The 25,794-nt window shown below is 46.0% G+C and overlaps 1 protein-coding gene across 1 annotated transcript in view; it reads left to right on the top strand.

Moving 5' to 3' along the window:
• dennd1b (DENN/MADD domain containing 1B) overlaps positions 1 to 25,794 on the top strand; it is a 93,835-nt gene that overhangs the window by 40,021 nt on the left and 28,020 nt on the right. The window contains exons 6-12 of the mRNA XM_063500976.1: positions 2,965 to 3,034; positions 4,548 to 4,628; positions 8,294 to 8,347; positions 8,835 to 8,945; positions 15,461 to 15,561; positions 17,463 to 17,508; positions 18,768 to 18,869. Coding sequence (XP_063357046.1) covers positions 2,965 to 3,034; positions 4,548 to 4,628; positions 8,294 to 8,347; positions 8,835 to 8,945; positions 15,461 to 15,561; positions 17,463 to 17,508; positions 18,768 to 18,869 — 565 coding nt within the window. The remainder of the gene's footprint in view (positions 1 to 2,964; positions 3,035 to 4,547; positions 4,629 to 8,293; positions 8,348 to 8,834; positions 8,946 to 15,460; positions 15,562 to 17,462; positions 17,509 to 18,767; positions 18,870 to 25,794) is intronic.

The raw sequence follows: 25,794 nt of genomic DNA, 5'->3' as shown, positions 1-25,794 counted from the left end.
TGATTGCTCGAGTGCTGGGACTGTAAAATTGTCACCTCTGCTTACGGGAGGAAGTGCCTTAATGAGCAGGACAGTTTTATGTGGACAGCTCTTTGTAGTGTCGTCGCTGAAGTCGTGACCAAAAAGACCACGCTTCCTCCAGGCAGGGCTCTGAAAAGGGGGAAAAAGATGTGTACACACACACACACACACACACACACACACACACACACACACACACAGTGTACTTCTAATTCTGTCGTTTTCACCCCAGCAGGATGACCAAAACCTGCTTTTCGTGTAATTAATGAGTAAAATAAAGTTTTGGATATTTGACTTGCTTTTGGTTTAGTGGTCGCTCGTCCCTCTACTTAACCCTCGACCCCAGAAAGTAGTCGTGTAAGGCAGTCTTCCAGTGAGCCGTCTACAAAGTGTGAGATGACTTACGATTACAGGTGCCTGTGCGTTAAATAAGATTTAAGACCCATCTACAGGAACAGGAATAACTGTCACGCTAAACACCCAACAGGTACTTTATGGGAGGAAAAGAGGCTGCACGACACCGATGAGCCCCAACATTCAAACCGCCGGGCTAAAACTGCTCTGACCTGTCAGAGGTGCATGGCAGCAGCAGAGGGTCCTTGTGATTGGGTCTTAGGCTTTTTTAAGGTAGTTTGTGCTTTGAGGGGCGGCTGCTGCTGCTGGGGAGTTGTGTTGCAACCTTGTTGCCTCGGTGGGCAACAAAGTTGCTTTTAACTGTTCAGAGGTTTAATAAGTACCTCTCTTACAGCAGTAATTTGGCTAATTTGTTTCATTTTCAGTCTTGGTTTGTGCAGTTCTTCTCACACCAAAGTTTCAAAGTCTTGTTTTGTATTTTTGCGTCTTCGTGTCCACAATGCTCCGATTACAAAGCTCCACGTCTTCCGTTAGATGGTCCGAGTCTGGGATGAAGAGCGCTGTGAAGGCTGTGAGTGGGTCGCAGATTAACTGGTTCATTCTCTGAGTGCATGGCACTTTGGGAAGACGTGTTTAAAATGGCAGGAGAGATTGCGGGGGCCCCCACGCACCGAGCACTCCAATGATAGATGCCTCTCCGTCTCTATCGGAGGATTTGTGAAGCACAAACAGATCTGAGCAATGAACTGTGACGAGTAGGAGTATCTCTCTAAGCTTTCCAAACTTTAACTTTGCCCATACAGGAAGCAGAGGAGGGGAGGGGGGAGGAATAGAGCAAAACAGTGTCTCATTTGAGTTTTATTCATTTGATTGCATTTGAAGAAAGGGGAAAAAATCGTCCTATCGTAGGAATATTGATAATTTGCGGTTGGCTGTCGTCACGGCGATAATGCACTTTTCTGTAAAACTGAGGATTTACAGCACCAGCAGCATAACGACTGTGAGAGTCGTATTTACGTCTCCTTCTGTGGTGAAAAATGAAGGATTAATGTCCAGAAGCCTGGTTTTTAAACACGAGGCTCAGATAAACCCGGGCTTTGTTCTCTCTTGGTCTTTATATCAGACTGAAGTTGTGTAAACTGACCCCTCGTGCAGATATTTGCCTTTTGACGTGGCAGAAATAGGTCTTCAGGTTGATATCCGGTCACCAAATTAACATCGGCGTGTTTGATTGGGCCTCTACAGCAAGTGTGACCCGATTGCGGTAAATCTTCGTGCAGATGTCACAAAATCGTCGCGTTAAGAGACTGATTGTTTCAGACTAATGGTCACTCAGCCTCTCTGATTGGTGCGCTTCGCTGCACCTCTCCTCGTCATTGGCCCCTCGCAGATTTATGCGATCTGAAAATTTGCATCAAGTCCACTTTATTGTTTTCTAGTTGTCTGTTAATTCCAGTCTGCGGAGCAGCCAGTGACCCATGCCCTGCAAACTCCTCTTCCTCCAGTCGACTGTCTGAGACGCAAAACTTTACCTTTAGAAATACGAGGCCAATTCAAGGCTTTTAATTCCGATAAAATAATCGTCAGCGTCGTTCACTACAACTTCTCATTTTGCTAATCAAATAAAAAACAGCCCGCGTTTGATCGACCGGCTCATTTGGTCACTAATTCTTTTTCCCAGCCCTGCAGTCCAGGAGAGTTAATGAAGCATTAATGGGAGTCTCTGTTTATTTAATGGCAGTGCTAGTCCTTACTCAGAGTCATTATACATGCAGTGTTTAAAACAGCCTGAATGAAATCAAAATTCAATAAGTTGATAGGACACCATATTTTTATTATTTGATTGCATAACATTAAACGAGCTGAGGCCTCGCAGCTTTGGTGCCAAAAGGAAAATGTTGGCCATCTTCCACCCAGAAACGAGTCGACTTGGCCAAGAAAATGTCAACTTTGTAAAGAAAGCCATGCTGCAGATGCTTTTAGCTTATGGTGGGTGTACTTGGTGATTAGCTTGAACACAAACACTGCAGTATAAATTATTTTTGAGCTTGTTAATGAATTTATTTATTTCACATTCATTACATAAGGAAAAGCTTTTTTTTTTCTTTTTCTTCTAAATATGCAAAAGGCATAAGAAGAAGCGGAGGGGGGGGGGGGGCATTTTTGTTAAGCCTGTGCATCTGGGAGCAGCATGCTTGTAAACCATAGCATCCCTCCACATCACACGAAAGCTGTGGTGCTTTTTCTTTTTTCCTAAAGAATCTGAAATCCATTGTTTTTGTTTTCTCTGTTCATTTAAAGAGCAGACATGGCGGGAATTCTTGGAATGCCGAGGGCCCAAAGCACGAAAGAATGCCATAATAAGGACGAGATAGCATTTAATTCCTCCTCAGTGTAACGACGACTAACAGAATCCATGCCCTGTATGCAGTTTGCTCTTCAGGTCACGCTCGTTCGTGCGATGCACACGTCTGCCGGGGAGTGACGTGCACGTCCTGCTTTGATTCGTCACCTCCCGGTTTGATGACTGAATGAACGAAAGCTTTTACCTGTGCTGCACATTAACACGTTCCTCTCTGACTCTTGCAGTTACCTACCCTGGTTTGAAATCTACTACAAGCTTCTAAATACCCTGGCAGACTACTTATCGAAACAACAGGTAATCTGGTCTTTTTCTGTGTATCGACTATTTACACTTGTGCTCTAATGGAAAACAAAATGAGGAAAGGGGTAGTGGGATTTGCCTGAGAGACACACAAACACGGCACCGCGGCGAGATGTTTTCCTGCATTGTGTTCTCGCGCGTCGTCTTTGGCGAGCAACCGTCTCGGGCTCGACTCGCTTCCTGTTGTTAGCAGCAACAGTGTTGACATTTCACAGACCAAACGCTGATCTGACACTGGAAGTTTTTCCTGATGATTTACTGGAATACAAATCGTTAAGAACCAAAAAATTCCCACGCACACACACACACACACATAAACACACACACAGACGCGTGCACTTCACTAAAGTCTTTTCCCCTGACTTTTCGCTGCATTGTACTAGCAGAGGGAGGGGAAATGTAAAATATGCAACAAACTGGGGAGATGCGCAGCGTCTAGAGCAGCGGGTGTAGGTGATGTTCCACTGTTTAGACTGAAGAGAGGGGAGGGAGCTTTGGGATCACTTTCAATTGTCATGTAGTCACTGCTTCTTCCAAGATCCTCTGAGAACAGCGATCAGGACAAAGTGTCTGTCTAAAGTAGACAATGGCAGACACACAAACTCCTGCAATTCATCAGAATAATCTAATATGAAGAGAGAGGAGGGGGGGTGGGGGGCAAAAACAGATCAGGACAGTTTGTGCGAGGAAGACGGAGACAGAAGGATAGCTGGAAATCCTGGGTGACTGAAGTGTTAGTGTGCATGATTTGGTTTCTATTTACCCCGCTGTCCGTTCCAGGCGAGAGGGAGATGTTGACAGACGAGGGAAGACAGAAGAGCGATGAGGGTTTAAGGCGAGGGGTAAATGAACTGTTTCCCCAGGCCGTGTTGCTGACCATGCGTGTGAGCATTGAGGCTCTCATGACAGGAGGCTGTTCGATTGCACCCCTCCCTCCTTAACCCTCCTTCCCTTTACTGTATATTGCCGCCTATTGCTTCTATTTCTTTTCCACTTCATGCACGCGCACACACACAAACGCTCGCGCGTTTATTTCCTGGCACAAGCAGCGGCTCGTACACAAAACCAAAACAAAGTTCTCAGAGAGGAAGTTGAAGCAAACAGTCGTCCCTCCTTTTTGTTTCTCCAACAGGAGGCCGAGAGTGTGAACGGTAATCTTGTCAGAGCCGTAAGTGCTGGACGAATCATCTCAGGCCTGATCTGTGGTCAGACCGAGTGCTCTGCTGGCTTCCTGCAGCCTCTGTCTTTGCAGCGAGGGGTGGGGGCTTAATTACTGACAGCCCGCTCTCGGGCTGTAAATCAACACCGACGGATAATAAGCGTCTGCGGCCCGTCTTTTAACCTCGCCGTTTCTCGTTAAACATATGTCGGTCGGATGTTGCGGAGCCCTACGGCCCTGTGGTCTGCAGCAGCGCCGTGTTTGAGATTGACACGTAACTTGTGACATCAACAAGACAAGTAAATAAAATTCACGCGTCTCTTTTCCTTGTTTGTTTGTCTCCCCTAGGAAAATGACTTGAACGACGTGCTGAACTCTCTCTATGATCTGCCTGTGCCAAAGCCCTTCACGCCAGTCAACCTGAGTGTGGTAGGTATCTTATATTCCCCGTTAGGCAGAGACAGAAGGAGGGGACAGGTGGGTGACTGTGGCAGCGTGCTACTTTAAAAAAAGAATTAAAGTCGTCACAAAGAAGAAACGAGCACATAAGGGTGGAGATAAATGAGCGAGCAGAGCAGTAGATGCTGTAGGTGGGAACAGCGACTGACACCCCGTTTGGAAACCCGTTGTTTTGGCGTGCGCGTGCGATGAGCCTGAGCCGGACATGTTTAAAGTGGAAGCCTCCTTTCACAGCTCGCCGTGTCTCCGCTTATCAAAAAAGTGGAATGGCTTAACGAGCTCGGGTGGCTGAAAGCCGGCCTGTGACACAGCTCGTACATAAAACACTCGGCCTCTGTCACGTCCCTGTTTAAGAAGAGCGTAATGGTTTCTCTCCAATATCTACATTTGAGTTTTTAGGGCCTCTGTACTGTAACAGGATCAAAGAGGTTCGTGGTAGCCTTTGTCCTCGGGGACCACCTCTCTTTAGTTTTTTTTGTTTTTTCGGACCAATTAGACAAACAGCTGTAGAAGAACACTCGTCTAATTAAACATATGAATTTACAGCCTAACAAGACTAATACGAGGCAATCAATAAATCTCTGAAGGCTAACGAGTCCATTTTTTCCCCGTCTGAGTCTGGGAGCTTGATTGGAAAAGAAACCCCAGAGAACAGAGGTGATAGCTTCATCTCTCCCTCACTCTTTTTCTGGAGAAGCCACTAGTTTGATATTTAATTGATGAAGCAGAATTATTCCCTTAAAGTGTGTTTTTTGTTTTATCATGGCAGCCAAGAAGAAGAATCATTGTCCCCTTTCATCTGTGAACCCTGTCTCTCTCTCTCTCTCTCTCTCATTGTGCAAGAATGAGCAGTTGTATATTGCCACTGGGCAAGTACTGAGAGATCGGCGAAGCAAGGAGCCGGTGAGTGGAGGGGAATGAGCGAACGGCAGAGGAGGGAGGAGGGAAGGAGGCGAAATATGAAACTGCTGCTATACTAATCGCATGGGAGCCGCGGATTTCCAATTTGGCCAAATAAGCTGCGCTATCTTTTTAAATATAACAAAAACAAACTATCCTGGGCCTTGGTGTATGTTTCTTCTCCTCTGGAAAACAATCAAACTTTGTAAATGATTAATGCCCTTCCACACTGCTATATTCTCTCTCTGAATATCAAAAGTCTTTTTTCCCTTCTCTTTATGTTTAAAGCAAAGGCAATTGTACTCAAAAAATCTCCTTGATGCTTTTCCAGTTAACCCACTTTCAATGTTTTTATATAAACAAGTCTTCGAAAGAACAAGGGGGGGTGGGGGGGGGGGGTGATAAGCAAGCAAACAGCCAATGAAAGGCAGGGTTGAGTTGAGGAGCACGGCTTGTGATTATCACAGCGCCGCGAATTTGTAACTTTGTTTAGTTACACAGAGCACAAGGAAAGGGAGGCGGAGAGTTACCGTGGTTACGGGTGGTGGTCCTTAGCACCAAGTCCTCGATTTTACTTTTTATTTATTTATTATCTTTTATCATAGATGATAAATGGGTAATGGTAGAGGTCCAGTCACTAGAAAGTCCAACGACGAGCTGAATTAACTCAACTTTAAAGCTGATGACCAAGTACTAATGCCGTCAACCAATCACGTGTGACTATTTGTGTGCAGTTTTATTTGTTCACAGCTCTACCTCTGCATCGAGGCTGCAGTGTAACCACAAACTAACCATCAGTGTTTCTCTACATGAAAACAGCGACGCTGTGCCTGACGTTGATTTAACTGTAATTCTAATCAGCACGTGGAAACAGGAGACGCTCCTTTGCTTGTTTTCTGTCAGACATCACCGAGGGCAGGAAAATCACGTGGCTTTGTTTCTTACTTGGCAACAAGATAAAACATTGTTTTGGGCTGATCAGCAAAAAGTCAAAAAAGGATCTTTAAGAGAACTTACGGATATTAAGGCTAAGCGAGCGTCTGGTTAGTTTTTGCTGAGTTCTCCTGTCTCGGCGAGCAACCCCACATCTCGTTAAGCGATCAAAACGAATTTGTTTTTATTTTTCAGCTGCAGAAAGTCGCTGTGCAAAATATGCATACAAATGCGGCTTTAGCAATAATACAAAGCTTCGGGGGAGAGACCTTGATGTCTGCTCCAGTTTCTGTTTATTTGCTGCGTCTTTATCTCTTCTGAGCTTTGTTCAAGCCGCACGGTGACCGTCCGCTGGGAGCAAACTGATGGTTTACTCGTGAAAATTGGTTTTTCACATTTTTTTGACCTTAACTCACATTTATTTAAGGAGTGAAAGGGCTGTTTGTTTTACACTAAACTGAATATTTCTTTGTCGCCAGGCAGGGAATTCAAATAACATTAAATTATGATGATGTGCAAATAAAATATACTGTGTGTCTTTGTAGAAAGACTTTAACGTATTCATAGAAATGCCCAACTTTGGAGTGGATACAGAGTTTAGTCAGCGTTCAGCATCAAAGCGATCCTAAGATGAGCTCGCGGGTCGTCGTTCTTTGGAAACGCTGAATCGGATTCGTCAATAATGTCGTTCAAAGTGGCAAAGATGAAATCGGATGATCGAGCTCAGAACACAAACCGGATCCTTTTACCGTTAAAACAGGGTTGGGGAACTCCAGGCCTCGTGGGCCGGTGTCCTGCAGGTTTGAGATCTCACCCTGGGTCAACACACCTGAATCACATGATGAGTTCATTACCAGGCCTCTGGAGACCTTCAGGACATGTTGAGGAGGTCATATAGCCATTTAGATCAGCTGTGCTGGATCAAGGACACATCTAAAACCTGCAGGACACCGGCCCTCGAGGCCTGGAGTTGGACACCTGTGCATTAAGTTTCCATGCTTTTTTCCTGCCTGACTGTGGTGGACCTTTAATGGGTGGTGCTGGTGGTGGTGCAGGTGGGTGTCCGAGTTGCCGATTCTTTCAATGTTTGCACCAATTTCATTGTTGTGTAATTCATTACTGTTTACTCCCAGTGTAAAGGCCTAATGACTGTTTAGTGATTTAAAGGGTTGAATGTTGGACACAAAGTTTTAACCTGATTTGTTTCAGTGTGTGTTTCAGAGACTCTAACCTGTGAACGAAGAGCTGCAACAGATGGTTGAGTGGAAGGCCTTAGAGAAGCGCAGGTGTACTTTCAGGAGAGTGTGTGTGTGAGAAACACAACAGTGTGTTTCACCTGGTGGTTTGTCTACCTCCAAACAGCACCTCTCTCAGGCCTCTTTGATCTGAACACTGAACCTGCCCTGCTCTCCCAAAGTGAGACAGGCAGCCCTGTGATCCTCTAAACAACCGGTGCGCGAGAGTGTGTGTCTGCGCGGAGTCGTGCACGCGCGCTCTCCGCGAGCCTTTTTAACGCTTAAATAAAGACTCCGTTTTCCACCGGAGACATCACCCCAGTCGGTGTCTACGGGGAGCTGAGCTGCTATTGAGCTTTCTCTGTTCTGTAGGCCTGATAAAAGCATTGCCACAGTTCAGACACCAGCTCAGCAATTCATATAGACAGAGCTGAAGATGAGCCATAAATCATAGAACAAAGTGAACGGCCTTTTTCTCTCCCTCTTCCCCTCGTTCTCTCCTGCGTGAGTGCCGTGCCTCGCTCGTGACCTTCCCTCTTCTTTCTCCTCATGTTTGTGTTTTCGCAGCACTCCTACTTCATCGCCCCGGATATCAATGGACTGCCAACTATCCCTGAGAGTGTAAGTATGCGTGGAAAAGAAAAGGAAGAAGAGATAAAGAGAAATCCCTGTATTCTGGGAACATCTTTGCCTCTAATCGTTTTTAATCAGATACACATGTCACTCTTTGAAATGATTGCATCATGCTCTTGTATCAGTTTTAGCTCCTGCGGTGCTTGTGCTTTTAATGTCAAGGTTCACAGACTGGCATGGCTGTTGGTAGATTCAAACTGAGCTCACGTCCTTTGTTGATTTCTGCATTCAAATCTCAGCTCGAAGCTTTAAGGCGGGGACTTCCAGCTATATGCCATCACGTTAGCTCTGTGTAAGGGATGCAATTAGCACAAGTTTGTCCTCCTTTTCCCAAACAGTGTGTGCAATCATACAAGTCCAACTGCTGCATTTCCCTCTGGCTTCAGTCTGTAGCGTTGGCGCTTTACTGCAAACGAGTTGTGCTAGGACAGTTTGTTACCAACCTGAATATCCTCCTGTTCTTGTCCATCTCCAGAGAAACCTGACAGAGTACTTTGTGGCCGTGGACATCAACAACATGCTCCAGCTCTACGCCAGCATGCTGCACGAACGGCGCATCATCATTACCTCAAGCAAGCTTAGCACTGTGAGTCCGACCCGTCAGACGCTCGACAAACACTCGGTCTTTGTGCTGCCGTGTGCTTTTCTTTTTTTAATTCGAGTCGAGTTGGAGCTTTCAGCCACCGCGTCTGCACGTGTGGGGCTGTTGATGTCTTCGCGTGGAGCTCTAACACCCTCGTTATAAAGTATGTGGCTGAAGCATAGATTGAACATGAGTCCCTTCATCAATATTCCAGCAGGATATCAAACCCTAACAAGTACGCTGAGAATATTTATCTGACACGGCTTTGCTGCTTATGTGGAGAGAGCGGAACCGATCTGTCGACCCCTCCGCCCCCACCCGGTCTGACGAGCAGCGAAGCCCACGATAAAGCTGGATTATTTGTGTCCTATAATGGGAACGCATTAATGTCCACAGAGGCGGCTCCACTCTCTCACAAAACTTAAACTCACTTCTGCCTGTTTGCACGAGGGAGGAAATCTCTCGTTCCAGCCTCTCTCCGTTATCCTCGTGGCTGATGAGGCCAAACGTTTATGACGGATGAGGCGGGAGAGGGAAGTGATGTCATCCTAGTCCTATCTGCATCCGCGGCGTTGCTGGTCCTGCCACCTTTGCAGAACACTTAGCAGCCACAGGGGCCCACGTCTGGCGTTTTGGGTGCTGGAGGGAACAGTTCCCAAGGTCTCCCACAGGAGCTATAATCAGGAAGACCTGTGAAAATTACTCAGCCCCTTAGAGGATTTCACCTGTCTCCCCTCAGCTCCTCAGACCAGCAGCACCTGTGCTCGAGATCCAAGCAGCACACGGTGCAGTGACAGGAGCGGTGCATGATGTAAATGATCAGACTAAAGGGTGAGACTGTTTTTATTTCAGCAGGAATACTTGGGGGGAGGGGAGGGGGGTGATTTTTTTTATTTTTTCCCTGTCTGTGATTTACAGTCCTCTGCTGCCCGAAGACAAATCTCAGCTTGTTTTTCTAACAAATATATGCCGACAGGATATTTTAAGAGCCTCCACGTCAGACCTTTACCTCTGTGAGCCTTTTATCCTCTGCAATTCTTCATCCACTCATCTATCCATCCATCTTCCTCGGGGAGAGGTGTTTTGGTTTGGTAGCGTTATATGTCAGGAACTGCAGTACAAAAGTATTTTCACATCTCCGCTGGGATTACGAGCAGGCCCAGTGTTATTACTGCTCCTGTGATGCGTTATTTTTGTTGTTGGGCAGATTGACCCGCGAGTTCAAGCGGAAATGGCTGCCGCGATTCTCAAGCCGTATATCTGAGCGTATACGTACTTAACTTGAAAGCGCTCCGGCTCGTTATCCGGTTCCCCGTCTTGTGATCAAATATGTTACGGGATGAGAGAATTATAATTTATGTCAGAGTTCGTCCAAATGTTAGTTAAAGTGAGCGTTGGCAGCCACTGGATGGACAGCCAGTGTTTCTCCAGTCTGCTTGCTACAGATAGAAGATGTATGAGAGAAAGTATTGTTAGTAACCTCGTTAGTACCATCCAGCTGCTTTTCACCACCTCCGCCTGTCCAGCATCTCAACCGAGCAGAGTGAGACGGGGAATAGAAACACACACACACACAGACACACAGAGATGTGCTGCATTTATTCTGCCTGCTCGAGGTGCTGCCTGTGTTAAAGCCCCCGGTGAACCCAGCGTGTCAGTCTGTCGGTACATGGCTGCCGCGTCTCGCAAGCAGCCAAAAGCAAAGGAATAAATCATGATCGTACAACAATGCGTCAGTTGACTTATTGCTGTTTCGTGACCAGAGGTGAACGGTACCGCTGTTTTCTTTTTTTGTTTTTTGTTTAAAAAGAAAAAAAAGCCAGTCGGCGGTGGCGCAGGGGCGGGAGCCAGCCGTGCGTGCAGCCTTGTCATAGGCCCGTATAATAGGGCTGCATCGGCCCTTCCTCTAACTAGTCAGCTGGGAGGACCCCCTCTGAGTCTTTCATATGCCGAGGCCCCCCAGCTCTCCAGCCCAGCCTCTGCCCTGCCTATCGCCCAAATTCACACAACCCCGACCCCGGCACTGGCTGACAGCAGCCCTCTCATCAGGCTGTCAGGCCTATGCTAACAAGGAGCTATCCATCCAGCGTGCCCTGGAGTGCCAGCTGCCTCTCTGTTTCCAGCCTTTTCCTCTGTTCCTTCCCCGTCTCTCTTTCTCCGACTTCTCTCTGTGCCTCTCCCCCCTCGCTCTCTGTCTTAGTAATTCTTTCTCTCTGACATATTATTTTCTGTCCATCTGTCTCTCACTCTCTCCCGCTACACCTCTCTTTCTCTCTGACTTTGCCTCCCTCTTCCTGGGAGTCTTAATGTGTCTGTCTGTTGTTGGGCAACTGCAGAACATCAAGACATCCTCCCCCCTCCTCCTTCACCACCTTCTCCTCCTTGTCCTCAATAGACTCATCTCTGCCCCGTCTCTGCCATGTGTCTTAAGGTGTGTGTCGTCGCTGCGACGGTGTACGTGCATATGTGCGTGCAGAGGGTGTTCAGAGCGGCGGCTTCTTTTTTTTAAACATGCATCTGTTTGTGCGTGTCGTCTGCGCTCACAGGTGTTTGTACCTTATGCCTTATGTCTTCCTGTGAGGGACTGTGTGGGAGGCCTGGCGTTGGCTGTTGCCTGCGTTGTCTTGCGTGCCCTCTCTACCCCCCCCCGCCACCTACCTGTTTGTGGCATGCTCGCGTCGTACAGAGCCTGACACCGGCGTTTGTCAACAGAGGGAAAAGCAGAGCGTGGGTAATTGGTGACTACTCCGGAGAGAAGAGGGAAAGGCTAACACAGCAATACAATGACAGGGAGGTGGGGGTGTGGGGGGGGGGGGGGGGGGGTGAGGGAGAGGTGGCAAGGGACAGAAGGACAGCAGGAGGAGAGGAGGAAACGGAATAAGTAATGGAGACTTGGGATGAAAATGAGAAAACAGGATTGAATATGGAGAGCGCGCAGGGACAAAGTTGGAAGGAGAGGCTGGCGGAGAGGCAGTGAGTCTTTAAAGCCGGTGTGAGGAGGTCAAGAGCGGCCGCGTTGATACCATTCCTCCTGTCAAATTGAATTAGGTCGCCCGCAGCAGCGGTTATTCTTTGCGCATTCTTGCTGCGTTTAAACAAGAGAGCAGCTGGTTAAAGGGCTCGGCGACCATCATAGGACCCCTTTAAGTGCGATCGTAGCAACATTGTTTGTGCCTCATGTCAATCTGCATTGCTCAGGTGAAGAATAATGGGGACGGTATGGCAGTTTTTACTGAGAGTCCGCAGAGCGCTGATGTCTCGAGTGGGTCTGGCTCTTAATTGAAGGGCGGCGCTGCTATTCGGTCATAAAAACACAGTTTGGATGCAAAATTGAGGTTTATTTATCTAAATGTTGTTGTCCTTGATTCAGTGAAAGTGGCAAATAAAATATGTGTAAATACAAAAAAGCCTCCCCTTTTCTATTCTGCTGTTGATGGATCACCAGGAGACGCACAAAGGAAGGATCACATCCAAACCTCATTATTGATAAAACTGCTTGATTCCTGAGTTTATGGTGTCGACTTTGAGTTGCAAATTTGTTTCCTTTTCTCTTCGCTCTTCCATCTTCTCCAACTTTCACCTCCTCCTCTGTATCTCTCAGCATCTCTCGATCCCTCTCTTTTCGGTCTGTCCTTCCTTTAGTCTCACTGAATAGATCTGGGAAGACCCGTGTTAGTATGGACACTTTCTGTCTCGGCTACAGCACACTAAAAAGCTCTCAGGGCAGAACCAAAGACCTTGACTGCTTTTTGAAGCAGGCTGTCGCTGTATAATCGGTTAGCTTCTCTCAGAGGAAGGGGCAACACACACACACACACACGCACAGTGTGTAGGAGGCAGGCAGCCCCTCATTACCGGGCATAGCCCTGGTCCCCGAGGACTGGACCCAGCACCTAATCCTGTATTTGTTCTTGGGGACTGTATCTGTGATTCTCCATTGAATGGAATATTAAGCACCCAGGTCTTTTGTGGAGCGTGTAAGCCATTTGGCTCCACTCATCTATTATTTATCAGCCTGGCAAATATTTTATCAGCCTTAGCCTCTCATGACCCACTCTCATGTGAAGCCCCCCTATAAATGAAAAAAGAAAAAAAAAAAACAGGGGTATCTTTTTTTCTTTTTTTTTCAATTTATCCTCCTTTTACTTTTTGCCTCATTTGTTCTAAAACCAGGACAAGGACACGGCCGTGTGTATTAAGCTGAATTAGAGAAGCAAATATGTGAAGTATTCCTCTGGAGTTCCCTTCGAGTTACCTTATCTAAGGCGCGCTGCCGCTTCCACCGCTTTGGAGATAGCACAGAAATGAAAAGTGAAATCTAGATTTGCTTTATAAATCATTATCTGAGTTTCAGACTCCCTTCTCGGCCGACTCCCCCAAGCCAGCCACCCAGCCTGGGAAGAAGAGAAGCAGAGAGAGAGACTCCTGTTTTCACTTTCAACCTGAGAGTAAATCATGCCAGTTGGGGGGCTCACCTTGAGGCTTGGTGGAGATAATTGGAGTTGGTTAGCGAGGTGTTCTGAGCCATTACCTCCTGGTACCAGCGAATGGCTGAGGCTTGTCTCTCACTCCCAGAGGAGGGATACAGTAGCCTGTTGGCTCTGCACTTCATGTGTGTGTGTGCATGCGCACATGCATGCACACGTGGCACGTGTACACATGCGTGCATGCATAACCGCAGCCAGATCGGTGACCTTTCCCGATCACAATTTTAATGGCCCCTCAGCATCGTGAGGGCGTGAGGGTTCTGATCGTCACTTTTCCACCAAGTGCTTCACTTTCATACATTAATATTCATAGCATTGATTTATTTTCAGAATTAACAAAAAAAAACAGAAAAATAAAAACCCCAAACTGTTTGCCAGGGAATTAATCCTGACAGGAGCGTGGCATTGTTGTTTTATTTGAAGACAGCAGGAAGCAGAAATATGCATATGCAGATACACAGAGCAAGACACCAATTAAATGTTGATTAAGTCTTAACTATTGTGGGACTGCGTGTATGAGAGATTGCAGAGAGACAATTAAAACGAAACGGAAAAAAGAAAAGACGTTGGCTTTTTTTTTTCCTGGCCAAACACACACGCTGGGAGGGAAACGCACACACACACACACACACACACACACACACACACACACACACACACACACACACAGGCTTTCTGTTGTGAGCTTTTCAGATGTCCGGGCTTGATCTTTGGGTGGATTCAGAGGGGTGGGGCCCCTCTCTCTCTCTCTGGCAGCGGTGGTTTTTAGCCGCCGAGCTCGCCCGCTTTTGGCCGGTCAATTGTGACACTGCGTGTGTCAGCGAGCAGGGGGTCTCCTGGCAGTTGCGCGCGTGTGCGTCTGATAGCGTGTGTCCGCTTCACACATTGACTGTGAAGCTGCAGCAGTATAACAGCGGCTGCTGCTCCGGGGTCCCGGCGGTATTGGCCTAGCCCGCAGTCTCTCTTGGCTAACTCATGTTTCATTCTTTGGCAATTTGCCCTAATGAAGTCCCGCAGGAGCCCCTCAGACCTCTGTTCTCTTTCCATATTTAATCATGTTATTTTAATCTGGGGGATGAGCTAACGCCTCTTTCTCCTGCCGTGTGTGTGTGTGTGTGTGTGCGTGTGTGTGTGCGTGTGTGTGTGTGTGTGTCTGTGTGTGTGTGTACGCTGCAGGTCATTACTGTAGCTTGGTTTCATGTGATGAGATGTCAAGAGGGAGATGCTGGCTTTAAGACAATGGAAGACAATGACTTTAATTCTGGGTGTAATATTGGTTTGACAATGTAAAAAGCTCCTTTGAAAAGCAGTGTCATCTTCACGTGATTGCTCCTCATTATTTGTTTAAAAAAGAGGTTAATTATTCTGTTTTTTTTCCTTTTAATTTCCCAGTCATCGTGGTCGGGGTAATTCTGATTTTTATGGCTACTGTCAGACTGTTTTGGCTTTCTTTTGTTGCTTTTGTGCAGGTCACAGCACAATCCCAACTTACTGACACTGATTTAAAAAGCATTTAATAATGAACCCTGACTCTTTTTTAAAAAAATGGGGTCAGAATCAGTGTTTTAAAGTAATGACTCATAATGGCCAGGTGCAATAGCAGCAAAATATTTTTGCTCTAATGACCCTCGACAAGTAAATCGATACAGAGGACAGCGCTGGATGCGTGTTGGCTGTGCTGCCTTTCCTTAGATCAATCTTTTTAATAGTTTTCTTTTCACATCAGTCGTCTCTGCTTTGTCTGTCACGAGGTCGAAGGCGGGCCCTGTCAGCGGGCTCGGCCATCAGAAACGGACGAGGATGTGTTCGCATGAAACGACTGCATGTTTGGTTTATATTAAAGGACATAACAGGGTGTGGGCGGGGCCACTGTAGTCATTTTTTAAAAGTAATTTATTACTTAAAATTACTTTAACCAAGAGCACAAATCAAAGTCTCCAAACTGTTCTGCCTTTTCATGAATTTTATGTTGTTGCTCAAAGTTTTTCCTTTTAAATCCCTCCTCCTCACATCTTCTCTCTCTTCCTGCAGTTAACTGCGTGTGTCCACGGTGCCGCCGCTTTGCTCTTTCCCATGTACTGGCAGCACATCTTCATCCCTGTGCTGCCCCCGCATCTTCTGGACTACTGCTGGTAAGGCTGACCACCTCTGAAGCACACGCATACACACACAGCAAACACCACGAGCATCAGCATCACCAGTGTTTTCTCTTCAGCGCACACGTGTGCAGACGTGCACGCACGTGTGCAGACGTGCACGCACGTGTGCAGACGTGCGCACACGTGTGCAGACGTGCGCACACGTGTGCAGACGTGCACGCACGGCGCGTCTTGCTCTGCCACTAAAACCTAAAAGTGCAGACACTCGTGTTCACACGTTCTCCCACCCATTCTTCATGTTCTTGTGATTCCTCTTGTGGCGCGACTTCTCACGTGTGGCTTCCTCGACATAATGAACGGCCCCGATCACCGAGCTCCATATTTCATGCCACCGCCAGCGCCGCCGCGCTCTCATCATCTGGGCTCTCTCAGGGTTTCATTACCAGCGATCCAACGCAGATCCGACAAATCTGGACGGACTTGATTGAAACTGGATGTGGAGCGGGAGTCGCGGCTCGTCTGCAAACCCACACGTGCTCGGGTCAACGTCAGATCTGAACGTGTGAAAGTGTTTGCAGCGTGGTTACGTTTGCTCACGAAGTCCAGCGCTTCGCCATCAGCGACACTTTGGCCTGAAGAAGCTATAAATCACTGACAGTGAAATATGATTTTCAACACTCTGCAAAGACTCATCATTATCTTATTCAATCACAGCGGTGTCCTCCATGCGCTGATTAGATAATGCAATTACATTAGATGCCCCGTGTGTGTGTGTGTGTGTGTGTGTGTGCGCAGTACATGAGCGTCTCTGCCCATGCCTGTGTGTATACTGTTTGTGTAAATGGATCTGCGTAAATGTCGAACATTCATAAAACAGCAGCCAGGGCTCCAGGCCTGCTGCTTGTTTTTCAGTTGCTTTAAGCTGATTACAAGCCTGTGGCTGCTGAATCATTCTGGCCAGGAACACGCTGACCCCAAACTATCCGATTATTACCGCCTCTGTAAACCTCATCGTAAAAATGGTTTCTATTATTTGACTGTTTTTGTTGATTTTATTCCTCGTGCTGATGGGGAGCGGTCCGTGATTCAACTTTTCCTTTCCGCAAACTTTGAAAACGAAGATATATATCACACCAAATAAGGACGACATGATAATAACCCCGAAAAAAACCAAACACTTTATTTTGTATCTTTTTTGAAAATAAAAATAAAACTCTTGACACATCTGCCCTTTAACTTTCTGAGGGAATGTTCTTTCTGCACTTCCTGAAACTATCAGTCGACTTGGAGAGAAAACAAGCCTCAAATGTTCCACTGATGCTTGTTGTTTTATACTTTTGTTATTAACCAGTAAGTTTTGCATTTATACTGTATGTCAGTATAAGTTGGTGTGTTATTTTTAAACTGTTCTTGTCTAATCTTTTTATTTACTTTTTTAAGTCTCAATCAGAGATGTTAGGAAGGCGAGAACACAGTTTGTGTTTTTACCTGCTTTTAAGAATAAATCCTGTAACATGAGATTAGTTTGTGTTGCTGCTGCAGTTAATCTGATGTTGTTGGGTTTTTGGGAAATAATCACAAACTTTACAGTGAATAGAAAAGGTGCTGCCTGCGCCTATAAATGTCAGCTGGATTCAACTAAATATAGTTTTCAGTACATCCAGCAGTGTCAACTGTAATTATTTTAAGGATTAGTGACCGTTGTTATTTTTAACGGTACATGATTACCACTGTTCTTAATCATTTTAAGTCAGGCCTTCACATTTCAGCACATATAACCCTAAAATGTATTCAGATTACATTTATGGAATAAAAAGAAACTAATTTCCACAGCTGTGATTTTTTATTTCCAAGATTCATGTCATCGCTCCATGAATGTTTCCTTACTTCGTGTAACCGTGTGATCTCACAGGTCTCACTCTTTCTGTCCACAGCGCCCCCATGCCGTACTTTGTGGGAGTTCATCTTAGTCTGCTCGAGGTATGTTAGAAAATCTTTCGCATTTTCAGTAGATTTGAATGTTACGTGTACACTTTTGAACTGTAGATCATTTTCATTTGAGTTATTCTCTCTGTGCAAACGTCCACCTAATGCTGCCCCCCCACCCCCACCCCACCGCCATCACCAGCAGTGTTTCAATAAAATTCGACAGGTATATTTTCTTTCCTTTTCACTTCCTCTGCTGCTTTTGTGCATCCTTAAACCAAACGTACAAAGAAGCCAAAGAAAGCATCTGCAAACAAAGAGCTTTCCTACTTCATTGTGTTGGTTGGGGGGCAAGTCATCAGCAGCACTGCTGTTTTGTGTGAATGCATGTTGCAAGAACACACACACTTACACTTGTGTGTAAGTGTTAGTATGTAGGTGTGTGTGTGTTTGTGCAAATGCATATGTTCTAATGCACACGTGTGTGTGTGTGTGTGTGATATTTGTCTGACAGTTGCGGCAGTGGCAGTATTTATCACACTCTGCATCCGTGACAGACCTTCTTTCCGCCACTACATAATTAGTCCAGATCAGCATGTGAGCCTCCGCTGCACAGGCTGTCACAAAAGTGACAAACTAGAAATTCACACACAACGCTGCCCCCCCCCCACCCGCCTTCCCCACACACACACCTGCCTGCATCCTGCACCACACTGAAATAATTGTTGAATTTGTCGCCATCAGGATGCGTGCGGCACACCGCAGCATCACTGTGTTGTTATTGATGCGTGAGGTTTTTGGTGCTGTGGAAAATGTTTGCGCGGTCCAAATGTTTTCTCTCGGCGCCATTCTTCATTTCGCCAGCTCGCGTCTGCGCGCGTGTTACCGTAAACATGTTCTAATCATTTTTCTCCCCCACACGCCATTTTTCATCCTTAATCGTAAAGGAGTGTGATAACTGTGCAGCTTTAACCGCGGCTGCTGGATGTTCATGTTCCCGGGGCTTCAGGACAGAAATAACTTTGTCTCCTGGGAAACGCACCTGGGCCACACTGCGGGTTTAAAAATCGTGGCGTCATTTCACAATTTAATAATTCCACAAATACAAATATTAATTATGTTGAAAGATGTCAGATGCACAGGAAGTCTCCAGCACAACGATCATTAAGAAAAATAAATGATTGTTTTGAGTGTATGTGTATACTGAAATGGATACTTTTGTATTCTAGAATATTGAAACTTGTAAAATAATAATGATGAGAATATCTACGTTGGTCTGCTGCTGCACTAACGTCGCCCTTTTCCTCCCGTAGAGAGTGCGCAGTCGATCGCTGGAGGACGTGGTCATCCTGAACGTGGATACAAACACCCTGGAGAGCCCTTTCGACGACCTGCACAACCTCCCGAGTGACGTGGTGAGACGAACGCGCAGCTTTTATTGCTACATCACACACACACACGCAGTAATCTCACATGCACACGCGCATGGCAAGAAAACTAAAGCGCACACACATCCAGAAACTTGTCAGAGTACAGCTCTGTCCCCTCCCCGCATCATTAATGACTGCAGCACTGGCTCCTCAGATTGCGGCTGTCTAAAGTAAACTCCCGTCGCGTCGTATGACGCTCGAAGGCAAACAGCATTCCCCGACCATCAGAGGCTTGTGGGAAAATGTGAAACTCCCTTCCCTTCATCTCCATCCATTCTAATCATTATTTCACAAAGTCTTGCGTTTCTGCCTGCCCACTGGCACGTTTCTGAGAAGGAGAGATAGGAGGAGGGGACGAGGCAGAGAAAAGAAAAGAAAAGGCAGAGATGGGTGATTTTGTGGGGGGAGAGAGTGGGAAGAAAGGGGCCAATTACCAGTGTGGGCAGTGAAGCCACCTGCCAGCGCGTCGTCTCTTTAATTAACGGAGCGCCGACGCCGGTCAGTGCTACGGGAAGCATCACCGTGGCGTCGGGGTCACTCGCACACACCAGTCTTTGTGGTGTTTGTTTAGCTCTTCTTCACGGTGTGTGTGTGTGTTTAAAGCTCCGCCGTGAGACGCCGAGGCCCCGCCGAGGCTGCGGACGCTCTATTACCCTCGCTGCTAACAGTATAGACTCGGGTTCCACCGCCTACCGGACTCCTGTCCCAGCAGCAGTACATAATTTCATCCACTGCCCAGCAGACTCCAGACCTGCTCGCACTCCCACACTTCTCTGGTTCTCCTGGTTTAGCGCTGCTCAGCCTACTATGACTGCTAGCGTGTGTGAATGCCTCTTTACTGTGTGCACCGCTACGATCTTTTTTACACTTTCTGCCAGCTCTCTCGCCCGTTTGCCTGCCTGACTGCTCGAGTTTCATGGCACCTGTCTGCCTTCTTGTCTCTCTCTCTCTCGCAGCACTTCCCGCCTGCCTGGACGTTTCCCGCAGCCGCTGTTTGCTTCTCATGCTTCTCTGCCTGTGTGCCTGTCTGGCTACCTTCTTCTCACTTCTTGCCTGCTTGCTTTTCTGCACCCAGGGACCGAATCCCTAAATTAAATTGCAAACTGAGTTTGTCATAAAAAAAGAGTCGGGGCTTTTGAAAGCGACAGAAGCGGAGAGAGAAGCCTTTGTCTTTGCCGTGTGATAAATTAAGTGGCAGGCTCGGAGGCTTTTTTGCTTTGATCCCCACTCGCCATTTTTCCTGACTAATGACAGAACATAGCCTGCACATCACGTCAAATTACACCACCTGAAACGGAAACTTTGCTGGCATTAATATATTTATCGTAACAAATTGTTGTTGTTTTTATTCCCGTTCATTTTTCCCCCTCCTGTCTCCTCTCATCTTTTCTCGGAGGTTAGTAGATTAATAACAAAGCGAGCAGGTACTAATTGAGTGGAATTCCAGGTCTCTTGTTAGTTTGCTTGTTAGTGATGAGGACACGCCACATGGCATTTGATGTTTGTGTTTACACAAAAGGAGGCATTGTGCAGTTTGTCAAAGTGAGGCCTGAAATCTTGATTAATGCTGAGTGATTCTCTGCCTGGGCTGAGCTGCCGAGCTATGAAAGGCGCTCCTGGTTTCTCTGCGGTTCTCGCTGTAACGCTCGGGCTTTATTCGGTGTGAAACAGAAGCCCCGAGACCTACGAAGCAACGATTATTTCACTTTGTGTGAATATATAAAAAGCATCAAATGGATTAAAAGGGAAAGGCCACGGGCAGTTCTTCTGTGTGTACGACTAAAAACACCCCGATGTTGATTTAAGGAAACCTTTGGAGATCCGTTTAATTGCGGCGGCGCGGGCTGCGAGCACATGTGGACTCCATTACGAGGATCTGCTGACCAGTGGCCGTGCTTTTAGCGGGTTCAGAGTTCACAGTTGTCCCGAATTAGTGTCTCTCTTTCAGACGGGACCCCTGCTCCAGCTCCGCCCCCTTAATGGTCTTTTCCCACAATTTCACACATAATATTTTAGATTTATTGACTATTACGAACGCTACCACGCCGGTAGCGGTTCCGTTTAGCAGCGAGAAGGAAAGATCTGACTGAGAGTAATTGGTAAGGATGCCGCCAACGTTTGAGGGTAGCTCTTGATTTTTATTGTTTTTAAATTGGAAACGTCACATTAATCAAAGATTCTGAATTAATTTCTTTTTGTCTTTTTTGTTTTTAATTTGGAACATGAAGAATATTTGAAGCATGGCGGTCCAAAGCAAACCCCGTGTGTTTGTAGATCAGGGAACTTTGTTTGTTTGTTTGTTTGTTGACTGTTGTTTTTAAATAAAAGGCCTGATATTATTAGACAAATAGAGCCTACAGTGTTTTGGCAGGATTTTGCATTATTTAGAGTTGCTTTAACCAAAAGTTTCGATACTTTTTTTTTTTATACATTAATGTTGATCTCAGAACAGGCTGCGCTCGTGTCAGTAAAAGCAACGTGTTGACAAGCTTACTGAAAAGGAATAGTCGATAAAAACAAATAAAAAAGAAGCTGTAGTTTTTCCCTGGAAGATCAAGGTATTTTTGTTTCCTTCTCTGAGATCCACAATTCTTCAGCGCAGAGATTGTGCTGATAAAGTTATAATTGGCTTTTGGTTGGCGGAGCTGTTTACTCCGCCAGTCATTAAAAGTATCCAAGAATAGCAAATTAGGAGTCTGTTAATTCCGAAAACAAACATCGCACGTCTGAATCGGATTGTTATTTGATCCTGGCAGTTGATCTCAAACCAATGATGGAAGAATTTTTTTGTTTTCATGTATTATTCTTTCTGTGCCGCGTATTCAAGGTGAGCTGCTACAATGCAGCTTACATCTTTATTTTCAGATGCTCCCTCTCACATCACAGCCTAATTCCTTCTATTCTCCTCCTCTCTGCCTCTCGCTACTTTGCTGACACCGCGTACCCGTACGTACCTAGCCTTCGCACATTTGATCATTTGTATTCCCAATCAAGGGGGGGATTTACAGCGTACACTCCTACTTCCTGTATTTCAAGCCTACATTTGGAGGTTTACAAATGAACGAGGGGGTTGAGGCTGCGTCTGCGCGCCTCTCCTGAGATCACCTGGCGCACTTAATCAAACATCGCGGCTTTAATTTGGCGTTCGGTTTCTGACATTTTCCAGAAAACAACATCTACGTCATCATGTAGAGCAGAGCGCGGCCGACAACAGCAGGCAGCACTCACACAGAGACACCCACACACCGGAGGAACGTTTGTCGTTCACGTGTAGTTTGGAGTAAACTTTCTGCTCAGATTTTGTCCGTTTTCACTTTAGAATAAGTCAAGTTTGCTTCACTTAAAGCAAAGCTGCCTACGGTAAAGTCCCTCGCATGCTGTGCTGCAACTACGTGGTAGCTCGGCGCCGGGAATGCAGTCGCTCCACCCCGGCTACACGCTGTACTTTACCAGAAACAGTGCTGGAATCTGCACCACATCATAACAAGCTCCAAGCAAAGTATCTGATTTTCTTGTTGCTGTTGTGAGTCTGTATTGTACCGACTGCAAACGTCAGACTGTGCTCATTTAAAGCCTCATTTTCCAGGTTGTGATTTGTCTTTCTGTGGCGCTGCGCACACACTCCCGCTGCAGCGTTAGCAGCCCTTCATTGACTCGCGTGGAGTTTAAAAAGCTGCACTTCATTTTCACATAGTCGGTCTGCCGGCGCTTCGCTCTGGATTAGAAGTCAAAAAGGGAGAGCAGCATCACCCACTGCGTTAGTTATTGAAGTGAGGGATGACATTTAGCTGTAGTTAATTATGTATGCAAAACTCAGCCGCTCAGCTGCTATAAGAGGTCAGCTTGACAAAGTAACCCCACACCGGGCAGAATCTCATGGCAATGAGATAGCCCTATTAAAACACACACACACACACACACGCTGCTTCCCCCCTTTGCTTTCTCACCCTTTCTCATTTCGCCTGACTAATGTATTGCAACGCAACGCTCTGAATACTTTATACCTTTTAGTTTTTTCTTCCACTGCTTTACGGATTTTTAAAAAAAATAATTTCTTGCGGTCAAACCTAAAACTAGTATCGATTGTATTTGTGTAGATTTGTCTTTGTTCTGCATTTTTATGGTTAATTTTCATTTTGCGGTTTAAAAGATATCTAATATTTATCTTTAATTGAAAGAATGAATGATTTTTCACAGATTCCAAGTTGCGTTCTCTGTGTGTGTGTGTGTGTGTGTGTGTGTGGGTTCTCTGTGCGTCTTTGTTCAGATTTGTGTGCGTGTGTGTGTGTGTGTGTGTGTACAGTTCAGACTGCAGCACATCAAAAGAAAGTGGGAGATTTTCATAACTATTTTTTTCTTTGTAGTTCTTTAATTGCGTCCCCATGGCTTTCTTTCCCTGGACAGATTCTTAAACAAAACATTCCTTTTTTGTGAGAAGAAAATCCAACTTTTTATTCGTTCTTTTAAAACAACAGACAAGCGTCAGGGTCGTTATTTGTGAGACTTTTTTTTTTGTAATGCCCAAGTAAAAATTTAAAGTAAAATTCTACATATCTGTATATAATCGAGCTCGTTTGCAGATGTTTTTTCTTCTCCTTTTGTTTATTAAAAGTGAAAGTTTGTGGTGCGCCTCATGCATTACCTGATTCTGTGTCACTTTACAAAATAGGAAATCACATGGTAAGTTTGCTTTTTTAAAAATTCTCCAAAAGCTCGTGCGTTTCGTACGGACGTGCACAGCAGTGCGATGCGAGGCGAGGCCCTTGATTGATGCTCACTCGATGCATCGATGCATCAAGGCGGCGGCGTGAGCGCAGACATTCGCACGCGTTCACACAGATGCCTGGTGTCACCTACAGAGGTATCATCCCTTACATTCAGGCAGGGATCATCATTGCACCTGCTAATTACCATCTCCAGCTGGAGAGTTAAATGGAGATCTGTTCTATGTCTGACCTTTGACCCCATGCTCTTTATGTGACGCACTTCAAATCCTGTTTGGGGCTGGCTGGGCCGGGCCTTAATGAGGCCCCTGTCTGGCCTCTGGGGGCCGAGCGCCTCGGATGCCCCGCTTTCATCCCCGACCATCTTCCCTTGATGTAAATTGAAAAGATCACAGCTATGGGGAGAAGACCTGTACTGGAAAGGCCTCTCTGCATAGATTATGAATATCATAACTCAACAGTTTTTTCCCTCTCTCTCTGTCTCTGTGTCTCTCTCCGACAACCACCCACTCCCCTCTCTCCCCCTGCCACCCCTTCCCTGTACAATGCTATAGTTCTAATTGGACCCAATGGGGGACTCTCTGCCTTTGATCTCATCACCGCCACTGTGACTTTACACTAAAAAATGTCACTGCCAAATAGGGTTATCACCTGTAGAGCCTGGCCTTCCTCTGATGCCTGTACGCATCTCGTTAGCTTCACTCAAACTGCGGAAGTTAATTAGTTTGACAGAGCCATTACCGCGGAGGCACACCTGATGATTGTGGCGTAGGCGCCATATTCAAAACCCAATTACGACGTACACGTTTGTTTTATTTATTTCTTTTTTGTTCCTGTGCACGGCGCGTTTTCACTTCTATTAACAAAACACGCTACGACTATATTTGATTTGTAATATCTGACAATTTAATTAATCGCTACGTGTGACCGAAGGAGGATATTTGAACTCTTCCCGTGAACGAAGGCGAAACTTCCAGCTCATCGCTTTATCGCCCGTTTTTCAAACGCCGGGAAGTAAAAAAAACCAAAACAGTAGTGATTGTGTCCCCACCTCATTAAAAAGTGTTTGCCGCCGCGGCGCTCTCACCCGTTCAAAGCTGCAGTGTGCAGAGTAAACTCCACTATCCCGTCTCCTCTGACAGTCTTCGGGGGTATGCCTCCCCCTCGTAGACTGACATTGTGTTCGCTTTGATTCTCCCCCTCCAAAAAGGAGAGGGGGAAAAAAAGGCAGTTTAATGATTTGCGAGGAAGGGGGAAACAGTGAAAATGCACATAAACATTAAATATTAATTCCAAAAAGGGCTTTACATAAACATAAAAGCATTTAGCACAATGAGTGAATATGGAGATGACACTTGTTAATTTAACCGTGATAAACTTTCTGTTTGATGCCTGGGAGCATTTGCGATGGCAGCACGGGGACGCTGTGGAGAGTGAGAAAGCCCAGGGGAGCCAAATCAACACTGTTCATTTTGTCTTTGTCCCAGTTTAAGACTGCCACACTCTCCGGCTGCCTTTCTTTCTGCCTCTCCCCGCTTGTCCTCCGTGTGAGCTGTGCTAACACTTTGCTTCTCCTCCCTGAAGTTTCCCAGATCGGCTAATTGCAGATGCCAGATGACAAAATCCCCCCAACGCCGCAGCGCGATGTACGCGACCATAGACCAGATCAGCACTTTATCACATTTGCTGCAAACGTGGGTCAGATGTTTTTTGCTTTCATTGCTTTGACTTTTTTGCCACAGATACTCAAATTTTATTCGTCTCACACACATACACAGTACGACATGTGGTGAAATGCTTATTGTAATGCCCGACCATTAAATTACAATAAGGAAATTTACAACACTTACAGATTTTAAATTTAGAAATTTACTACGGTGGCCCTGAGAGGCCAAACGGACTGCAACTTAAAAAAACACCAGCAATAAGACAAACGCTGCAAAAGCACACAAAACACAACAGAAATAGGAAAAACAGATTTCCAAAAGCACAAGGGAAGTGTTTCTGGGGAGACAATAACCCGACGGACCAGTTGCAGGAACCAAAACATGCTAAGAATTGCGCTGGGAGACACTTAAACCAAGTGGAGGATCTGTCGGTTTTGTGAGGAAAGAAAAGATGAGAGGTAAGTGTGTTAGCCTAACTATTAGCCTAAAAATCAGTCATCAGTATTATATGAATCATGA

The sequence above is a fragment of the Pelmatolapia mariae genome, linkage group LG17 (genome assembly GCF_036321145.2).
Source record: "Pelmatolapia mariae isolate MD_Pm_ZW linkage group LG17, Pm_UMD_F_2, whole genome shotgun sequence".
Classification (NCBI taxonomy): domain Eukaryota; kingdom Metazoa; phylum Chordata; class Actinopteri; order Cichliformes; family Cichlidae; genus Pelmatolapia; species Pelmatolapia mariae.
The sequence above is the reverse complement of the archived record's forward strand: the minus strand, read 5'-3'. Positions and strand labels throughout refer to the sequence as shown.